Below are 10444 nucleotides of genomic sequence, written 5' to 3'. Positions count from 1 at the left end.
TGGTATCTGGAAATGCATGAACACCAGCAGCAAATAAATGGTTTTACATAAAATATCCACATGCTTTCCCACTGCAAAACGAGTCTATGCAATGGAAGAGACTGAGTTTACTGTGGAAAAGTTTCATAGCATTGCATTATGGGCAAGAAAGACCCACTTAGGGGGGAAGGGATTTTTCAGCTCTCTTCTTGCATGCAAGTCGTTTTTGCATAAAACAAACTGTGATGCAACATATATATTTCCATTGAAACCCCCAGCTAAAAGCAACAAGGTCTGATAGTTCACATTGTTCATTCAAGGACTAATAAAAGTGCAGTAAGCATCTCAAAAGAGTCTGATCTCTTAAGCACAAGCTCAACATTTCCCACAATGCCGGATTACTCCACCAATCAAAAGTGCATCTGATGGTGAAACATGTGAGACTAAACATGTTTTTATTACCAGAATATGGCAGGAAGACATTTTAGGAACACATTTTTTTATTTGCTTTAAGAAAATTATATTTCTCAAAGGATACATTCAAGCAAAACAATCCCATTTTTAATATACCAGTGTATGGTACACAAAATAAATATGCAAACTGTAACGTGTGAAATTTGTGAAACTCTGTCAGAGATCCCTCATTATATGTAAACACATTTCATGAAGTCCTTAAATGTCCTCAGCTAAGTGAAACAAACAATCCTGCCACTTAACCGGCCTGGAGCAGTTGTGGTCTCATCATAGCTCTACATATTTTGTTCTGTGTGTTGAAATGATGAAATGATATGGGACAATTCAAGTTCTGGATGGTTGTAATCTTAGGTTCACTTGGGTTTTTTGTGCTACCTTGTAATAGCGTCCTTAAAATTGCACTGGTTCTCTTGTCCTGAACTTCACCTGAAGCAGAGCATCTTAGCAGACGCTCCTGATGACTGTTTTGGGTCATTTTTCATTTCCTGTCCAGTCTTCTATACCTTACTGGGGTTGACCGCAGGTGTGCTCTCAAACCCATAGAGAAACGTAGCAGCGATAACCAGCATTGCACCCAGGAAGAACACACTACAAAAGAAAGAAGCTTTACTTTTCCTGAAGTTCTACTAAGTGGGTGATTCCCAAGAAACAGTGCCATTTATGCCAGAACATTTCAAGATTTTTTTGTTTTAAAGTAATTTCATTTGAAAAGGTTACTGCTGAACCTTCAAGAAATCCTATTTTCACATCTTAGGCCAAAATTACCAGGCCATAACTGCCATAGACATTAGGTTACCACCACAATATTCAGATTATTTCAACCCTTTCACAAAACGTTTGGAATTCATAACCTAAAACTTGAATAGATAACTGAATAAATTGCCTAACAAATCACATATTATAAATAAATCAATAAATATGAATGTACAGTCGAACCAACATTTATTCAGACACCTTCAACATTTTCTCCTATTATCAGTTTTTTCGCTGTAGTTTACAGAAAATGGTAATAAAATATGACAAGAACTTTGTCAGAATAAATTCATCTTGATAATGTCAGATAATTTTGATAAAAAGGAATCATTTTGTTCAGTCTGTGGTTGCATTAAAGGTCTCATTAGAAATTAAAGAAAAAAAGCAAAATAAGGTCAGGTTAAAATGTTTATACATTTTACTGGTAGTCCACTGTATGAATAATTTTTGGGTATAATATGTCACAGACTCAGTTTACTATATTTTACTATCCTCACTTACATAAATTAACTATAGTGTCCTGCACCCACAAGTAAAATATTATATCTGGTGTCTGAATAATTTGTGGTTTGACTGTATATAAATACTGATAAAGGCTCAGCAAACAAACAGAAGACCCACAAATGACCAGCAGCAGTTTTGCATTCCTTTGTGTTGCTTTGCCATTGTTTTTCTGTGTAAACTGCACTAGGTGGATGCATTCAAGTTAAAAGTCATATTTGAACATCATATTTCACATGTTACAATAAACAGCTTTCTTCCACCTCGCTAAGCTACACAACATGCTATCTGTTTCTAAAGCAAAAAAGTAAGTTCATGCATTCATGACTTCTAGACTGGATTACTGTAATGCGTTACTCGCTGGTTGTCCTGCATCCTCAATAAACAAGCTACAGTAATTCCAAAATGCAGCTGCTATAGTTCTAACCATGTCAAGAAAATATGATCAAATAACATAAATTCTATCATCTCTGGTTACTCATTAAGTTCTGTATTTTACGAAGTATTCTGAATTCTAAATGGTTGAGCTGCTGTATATTTAACTGATTTTCTATTGCTCTACAATCCATCACGTTCTTTACGGGCGCAAGACTCTGGACTTTTGGTACCTAGGATATCTAACTCCACTAAAGGAGGGAGAGCATTTCGCATTTGGCTTTTAAACTCTAGAACAGCCTTCCTGATGATGTTTGGGGCTCAGACACACTCTCCCAGTTTAAATCTAAAACCTTGCACTCCAGTTATATCAGATGAAATGCACATTATTATCTTTTATCACATGATTTGCTTGACATGAACAGCACCTACGCTAATTATTTTCCATTTGCTTTTCTCTTTTCTACCTCTGGATGCCCATTCTGAGGTAACTAGAGATTACGCCAACTCCATCTTGGATACAGCCTCTTACGAAGATTTCAGAGATGACGACAAACCCTGATAGGACTTCAGATGACGCCAACTCTGAATCAACATACAAAATGGCAAAATGTTCTATATATTGTGATCAATACAATCACAATTTGTAATAACTGCTTTAATGAGATCATTATTTCTGCATAAATGAATACATGATGTTAGCTAACTACATGATTTGTATCATCTTTGAACTGTACATTTCTAACATATGGACATTACTGGGACACAGTCACCTCTGATAACAAATGACTCTAAATTATAATGTAGACACATGCATTTTCAGTAAAGCTGCTTTGAATCAATAAGCATTGTGAAAAGTGCTTTACAAATAAATGTGAATAGGAAAATTTAACTAAAACGCGAAATTGAACAGAAACTTTAAGGCCCTGTTTCACAGACTGAAGCCCAGACTAGCCTTGTCTGTGAAACCGGGGGTAAATGATGCATCTCTAGACCTTGTATTTTAATCGTTTTTCTATCGTTCTATCGCTAGGACATATTTAACCATTGCACTCAGGTCTTGCATCTTTGATGCAGCATTAAAAAAACACGGCACTCAAATTATTAAAAAAAAACTCATCTCTAAACTTTGTTTTTCTTTCTTTCATTCTACTGCCCCAAGGCTCATTTTTAAATGCAAACTTGTTTTTGTAATCAAAACTTGTTCAGGCGACTGGTTCCTAACAGTTGAAATTCTTTCAACCTGAGTGGCACATTTTTAGAATATTGTGTTATGCACAAGACGGAAGTAGGGATACCACTTATTTTGTTTTCGATACGATACCGATATTTTCAAGGCCAGTATCTCCGATATCGATACGATACTTCTAAACTGAACTTTTTAATTATTACATTTCTTAAATTATTAAAATGACTAAGAGTAAAATGGGTAAAGATATCCACTTAACATTGTATTTCAAAGGTATTTTAACATTCAATACGCCTTATTTGCAACTTATTAGATCATATTTTTGTTTACACATGGTTAAAATATGTTTACTTGTAGTGGTAACCATGGAAATTTAGAAATACTAGTTGAACTGTCACTGTCGTAAAAAAATAAACCATGGTTCTGTAAGGTGGAAAATAATCAAAGATATTTGAAATGGAACAAAATCATCTGCTTTGCTGTTTGTAGCCATCGTCGTGATCAAGATATTGAAATTGACTCAACCCCTTCCCCCTTAACGCCATCAGAGGGGCCATTTGGAGATAGAACAAAAGAATGACTGGCTGGCTGGCCAAATGGTTAACACCTTTGATACAATGGGGGAAGTTTTGTCTGATTGGTTACTTTCAAATGTCTCACGGTTTGGTCTGATTGGTCAGTTTTACAAGAGTCAGATTTGAATTTGGTGACTTCAGGGAAGAGGATAAAAGAGAATTTCATCTGTAGCTCGTGCTCTTTGGATTCTCTGCTTTCTCTTGAGAGGGCTCTTTAGCTCTCTCTCTCTCTCTCTCTCTCTCTTTCTCTCTCTATCTCACAGGTAACATTCTAGGCAGAGGCCTACAGAGCATAATTAATGGTTTATGTTTACATCTATTTGAAACTATTTAGAGTGTAACCATAACTAGAATTTGTGTTTCCTTTTAGAAGAGATTTATGTCTATGATGTAATTGACATTTTACGTTTACTTGATTGTTAATAAATTGTTACATTTTGATCCTTTCTGAATTAATCTTTTATTATTAACTATCTCCAATGTGGAACGGTATAATTGCAACAAAGGGTTAAAACGGAATGATTAAATGTATGATTAACTATCAAATATAGATGACCAAACAATCGGTTGGGATTCTCTTCTAAATGCGATAACTATGATAAATGGAGTCAGATAAAGAATATTATAATCAAATCCATTCTTCCAGCTGAGACACTGAACGTGTGCGGCCTTCACCGCGGTTCGCTACCGATCCTTGGAGCGAATTCATGCGGTCTTACAGTTCATTTTCAGGGATTGCCAGTGACAGGAAACCTTTTTATTCTGACATGATTTAGTAGCGGAATAGAACATGATCAATATCAACCTTTAACATTAAATTTAAAGAGTGTAATAGCACTATGTAGGCTACAATTTCTATTTATTTATTGTGAAATAACTCAAACATATGTTTTTTTGTCTTCTGATGAGTATTGTTCTGGGCTGCGTTTCCAAAAGCGTCAAGGGTTTCTTATGACAGTTTTGGGAAACGCAGCTCTGTTTGAATACAGTGTTATCAGTGAGCGAACGCTCTCTCTGTGATTGACAGGTCCTGTCTTGCAGCATTTGCGTGCGTTCAGATCATGGTTCAGATGAACAGGAAAATAGTCCTATACTACACAACTACTCGGTAACATAGGTTATTTGTATTGTATGCATTAAATAATCTTTTGAAATAAACAAAATGACTGGTAAAAAAAACACCTTAGTATCAATATTTTTATTTGAGTATCGATACATTTCGATGCTCACATCAGTATCGATATATCGATATTTCATATCGATACGCCCATCTCTAGACGGAAGTGAATGCAACAGTGAAACACATCCGTCTAGCGCATATCTACATACAAGCAATGGAAAAGATGCAGAGTGCAAATCTGAACGGCTCTATAGGGTGTTAAAAACGCAAGATGCAAAGTGATGGAATGAAAAATGGCAAGGTTAATAATATACATGTTTGTTAAAAGTTGAACTTATAACTTGAGCGCCACGTTTTTAGAATGTTGTGTTTTTAGGGGCTGTTCACACGTTTTTGCATTCCATTGCGCTTTACTGTAAAAAAATAAATAAAGTTGAGCTAACTTAAAAAAATAAGGCAACCTATCGCATTTGTCTGCACTGTGTGCAGGAAGACAGACTGAAGAGGCAGCAGGCACATACATTTTTTTGCATTTTCTGTTAAGCTGCTTTGAAACAATATGCATTGTGGAAAGTGCTTTACAAATAAATGTGAATTGGAAAATTGAACTGAAGCTTTAAGGCCCGGTTTCACAAACAGGGCTTACACTAAACCAGGATTAGTTCAATTACGACATTTAAGCTACTTTTATAAACGTGCCTTAGAAAAAAAAAACATTACTGGTGTGCATCTTGAGTCAAAACAATGGCACATATTTTAAGATATGTCAGTGTAAAGTGTTTTTAATTAAAACAGCTCAAACATGCATTTTAATCTGGGACTAGCTTAAGCCTTGTCTGTGAAACCGGGGGTAAATGATGCATCTCTAGACCATGTATTTTAATAGTTTTTCTATTGTTTTTTCAGTTACGTTATAAGGAAATATTTGACCATTGCACTCAGGTCTTGCATCTTTGATGCAGCATTAAAAAAATACGGCACTCAAATTATAAAAAAAAACTTAATCTCTAAACGTTGTTTTTCTTTCTTCCATTCCACTGCCCCGAGGCTCATTTTTAAACGCAAAAACTTGTTTTCGTATCCAAAACTTGTTCTGTGCGACTGGCTCCTAACAGTTGAAATCCTTTCAACCTGAGTAGCACATTTTTAGAATATTGTGTTATGCACAAAACGTAAGAAGTGAATGCATCAGTCAAACACATCTGTCTAGCGATATCTACATACACGCAATGGAAAAGCTGCAGAGTGCAAATCTGAACGGCTCTATAGGGTGTTAAAACGCAAGATGCAAAATGGTGGAATGAAAGAAAGGCAAGGTTCATATACATGTTTGTTAAAAGTTGAACTTATAACTTGAGCGCCACGTTTTTAGAATGTTGTGTTTTTAGGGGCCGTTCACACAGAACACGTTTTTGCATTCCACTGCGCTGCACTGTAAAAAAAAATATAAAAGTTGAGCTAACTTAAAAAAATAAGGCAGCCTATCGCATTTGTCTGCACTGTGTGCAGGAAGACAGACTGAAGAGGCAGCAGGCACATACATTTTTTTGCATTTTCTGTAAAAGCTGCTTTGAAACAATATGCATTGTGAAAAGTGCTTTACAAATAAATGTGAATTGGAAAATTGAACTGAAACGTGAAATTGAACTGAAACTTTAAGGCCCGGTTTCACAGACAGGGCTTAGACTAAACCAGGAATAGTTCAATTAGGACATTTAAGTAACTTTTATAAACGTGCCTTAGAAAAAAAAACATTACTGGTGTGCATCTTGAGTCAAAACAATGGCACTTTTTTTTTTTTTTTTTTTTCAATTAAACAGCTCAAACATGCATTTTAGTCTAGGACTAGCTTAAGCCTTGTCTGTGAAACTGGGGGTAAATGATACATCTCAAGACCTTGGGCCCTATTTTAACGATCTGAAACGCAAGTGTCAAAGCACGAAGCGCAAGTAACTTTGTGGGCGGGTCTCGGCGCTGTTGCTATTTTCCCGGCGGGATAAATGGCTCTTGCGCCCGGCGCAAATCTAAAATGGGTTGGTCTGAAGTAGCTTCATTATTCATAGGTGTGGTTTGGGTGTAACGTGAATAAACCAATCCGAGCGTCATCCAACATTCCCTTTAAAAGCTGGTGCGCATTTCCATTATGGATTGCTATTATTATGGCGTATTTACCAGGCGCACGCCAGGAGCGGTTCACAGCCGAGGAGACTGATGTTCTTGTAAGAGCAGTGAAAGACAGAGAAGTGAAGTTGTAATGTTGTACATTATGGTAAAGGTGATTTCACAGTCTTTTTTTCAGTCTTTCAGTTTTTTCAGTTTTTCAGTCGATTTTTTTTCCTGGTTCTTGACGGACAAACCAATTTGTCAGATGTCCTTATATACATATATGTCTTGCCACTATTGGGCAAACAGGTCTTATCCTTAATTATTACAATTAGCCTGAATCATTTGTAAGCTAGATTTATGCCTATTTTTTCACATCTTCGTGGCACACCACAATGATTTCCGTCATCTCATGTGTTAATATTTTTTTAGTGTAACAATTTATGATTTGCAAAAATAACTGTTGCATCTGTGTAGATTACATGAGCAAAGTGTATGCGCGTTGTGCACGCTATACATTATGGTCAGGCATGCGCCCTTAAAATAGCATAATGAACAACGCGCAACGCGCCACTGACTTTAGACTAGGTTTTTTCTGGTCAGTGGGGCAATTGTTTAATGGAACAGCAAAATAGCACCAGGGATTGTTTGCGCCGGAACACGCCTCCTTTTTTGCGCTGAACCGCCCAGGGAGCGCAAGTTCATTCACTAGTTTAGCGACGTGCTTCTGTGGAGGGAAAAGCGCGCTTTGCGCGGGTGCAAAATAGGAATGACATGCGTCGGTGTACAAAGTCAATTGCGCTGTGTGCAAGATAGGGCCCCTTGTATTTTAATAGTTTTTCTATTGTTTTTTTCAAATACGTTATAAGGATGTTTGACCATTGCACTCAGGTCTTGCATCTTTAATGCAGCATTAAAAAAAATGCGGCACTCAAATGATAAAGAAAAACCTCATCTCTAAACTTTGTTTTTCTTTCTTTCATTCCACTGCCCCGAGGCTCATTTTTAAATGCAAAAACTTGTTCTTGTATCCAAAACTTGTTCTGTGCGACTGGCTCCTAACAGTTGAACGTCTTTCAACTTGAGCGGCACATTTTTAGAATATTGTGTTATGCACAAGACGGAAGAAGTAAATGCAACAGTCAAACACATCCGTCTATCGCATATCTACATACAAGCAATGGAAGAGTGCAAATCTGAACGGCTCTATAGGATGTTAAGAGTTTTAAGAGGCAAATGATGTTCATGTTGTGTAGCTAACTAAGAAAATAAAATATGGGAAAAAAGGATTGTAGCTGCTTGTATTACTAAATGCTAAACATCGTTTAGTTGCCTTGGCAAGTTTTAAGTTAAAAAAACTACCTGCTACTCATTTCACGAACAAAAGTTTTTAAGTTGACTTTAACTGGAGCAAATTATTTGAGTTAACTTAAGTTGGCTCAATATATATACACAATATATATATATATATTTTTTTTTAGTTGTCTTGACGAAGTTTTAAGTCCTTTTTTTTACAGTGTGCTTTTCTATTGATTTTTGTAAACCCTAGACAGATGTGTTTGACCGTTGCGCTCACGTCTTTTGCAGCATCTCACACATGACACAGCATTCTAAAAATGCGGCACTCAATTCAAAATCAAGTTCAACTTTTAAACACATCTCTAAAGTATCACAAAAAAACTTCAAAGGTGTAGAAACTGCTGTGCAAATTTAACTGTGTAAACTGTGAAATTTACTTTTCTACTGCTAATACTTTTCCCTTGAACTTCTCTATCTTGTCATTATTACTGTGAGTAACTTGCACATTCAAAGTGGGAAACTGTAGTGTGTTGAGAAGCGCAAATATTGTGTGTGTAATTAAAAGAAAGACAATCGCTGCAAGCTACAACAGGCAACACAATTTTCTGAAAAGCAGAGTTTATCTGCTGCTAAAAACGGAATATTATGAATATATCTTACCGATATAATGAATGCACACAAATGTTTGATTTGTTTCCCTGCAGATGCACGTGTCTTTGACACCCGTGGAATAAAAGGACTGTTTGATGTTTGATTCAAAGGAAATGTTAATGTGTTCTAGCATAATTTGAACATGTAAAATAGCACAAATGTAAATAGACAAATGTTTGACTCTAGTCAGGACATGCATTTAACAAACAAAGATGTAGTAAAACAGTACCAAATAAACACTTGCGTGTGGATCTACACGGAAAAAAACATCTCCTTAACATGCTGTACTTCTGATTCGTACGTCTCTTTAGATAAAAGCATCTGCTAAATAAAAAAAATGGGGGTAACACTTTATCTTAAGGTGACGTAATTACATTATACTGCATGTACTTACTATAGTAATAACAGTAAATTATGTATAATTACTAGTCACTAACCCTAACCAAAACTATAGTAAGTACATGTTTTTAATTACTGTAATATTACTCAGTACTTATTTGAGTAAGTACCATGAAACTACATCACCTTAAAATCAAGGGTTACACCTTATTTTAAAGTGCCTTTGTTACACTGTAATTATACATTTAAGTACTGAGTAACATTAATTAACTGCATGTACTTAATATAGGCTTAGGTTTAGAGTTTGGTTTGGTTTAGGGTTAGTTACTTGTAATTATGCATAATATGAGACCCATGCTGGAAAAAGGAGTCGAAATGCACACAGAATAGTTTCGAGCTACAGGCAAAACAAGTGAAAAATTACGATTTTGAGGTTTTCACATTAAGTCCTTGTCTAGCGATCCCAATGCTCCAAATAGCAATTAAACATCTAAAAGTATATTTATTTGTACGCTTTCCTTTGTCCATGAAAAATGATCTCACTCATGCTGACTGACAGATCCGACGGGTGCGCACAGAGACGCCTCAGACAGCGCGCAATCCTGATATATGTTTTAGTTTTTTTGATATATGTATCAACATATGTTTTATGTTTTTGTCGTGGAAAAACATTTGATGTGTGACATTATTTTATATCCGTGCTGTACAGTAGGTCTTAATATATAGGTCTGTTTCATTAATGTTACAATTGTGGTATCATGGGAAAAAAGTTGAATATATATTTGTCCTATAAATATTTGGTTTCGACTTGATGTGTGCCAAATTTGGTGTTATTACCAGGGATTTTAAGGTGTGGTTGCTAGGTGATTTTGTTTTGAAACCTTCGGAAAACTTTAACTAGATTGTTCCCAAAATTACCTTTGCTGACTCTATCGATTTCAAACAGGTGTAGCTCAGTCATTTCTTTGTCCGATTCAAACAAACCATATATCATTTTGAAGGGTTTTTAATAGAGAATTATTGAAAATAACAATAACTAATTTTTTTTTATTTGCTCTTTGCGACTCATTCCTCTGTTTGTTGGAG

At 35.8% G+C, this 10444-nt stretch overlaps 1 protein-coding gene across 3 annotated transcripts in view; it reads right to left on the bottom strand.

Annotated features, from left to right (window-relative positions):
- Positions 1 to 403: 403 nt before the first annotated feature.
- slc35a3b (solute carrier family 35 member A3b) overlaps positions 404 to 10444 on the bottom strand; it is a 43843-nt gene continuing 33802 nt past the window's right edge. The window contains exons 8-9 of one of the 3 annotated variants that reach the window (XR_013816787.1): positions 2550 to 2667; positions 465 to 1041 (exon numbers count right to left, since the gene is read on the bottom strand). Coding sequence is in view for 2 of the 3 variants with exons in the window: in XM_079820249.1 (XP_079676375.1) it covers positions 951 to 1041 (91 nt within the window). In the remaining variant the exon portion in view is untranslated. Of the gene's footprint in view, positions 1042 to 2549; positions 2668 to 10444 lie in introns of all 3 variants that reach the window. The other 2 variants (XM_079820249.1, XM_079820248.1) reach the window with 2 other exon arrangements.

The sequence above is a fragment of the Gobio gobio genome (assembly GCF_949357685.1).
Source record: "Gobio gobio genome assembly, chromosome: 6".
Taxonomy (NCBI): Eukaryota; Metazoa; Chordata; class Actinopteri; order Cypriniformes; family Gobionidae; genus Gobio; species Gobio gobio.
The sequence above is the reverse complement of the archived record's forward strand: the minus strand, read 5'-3'. Positions and strand labels throughout refer to the sequence as shown.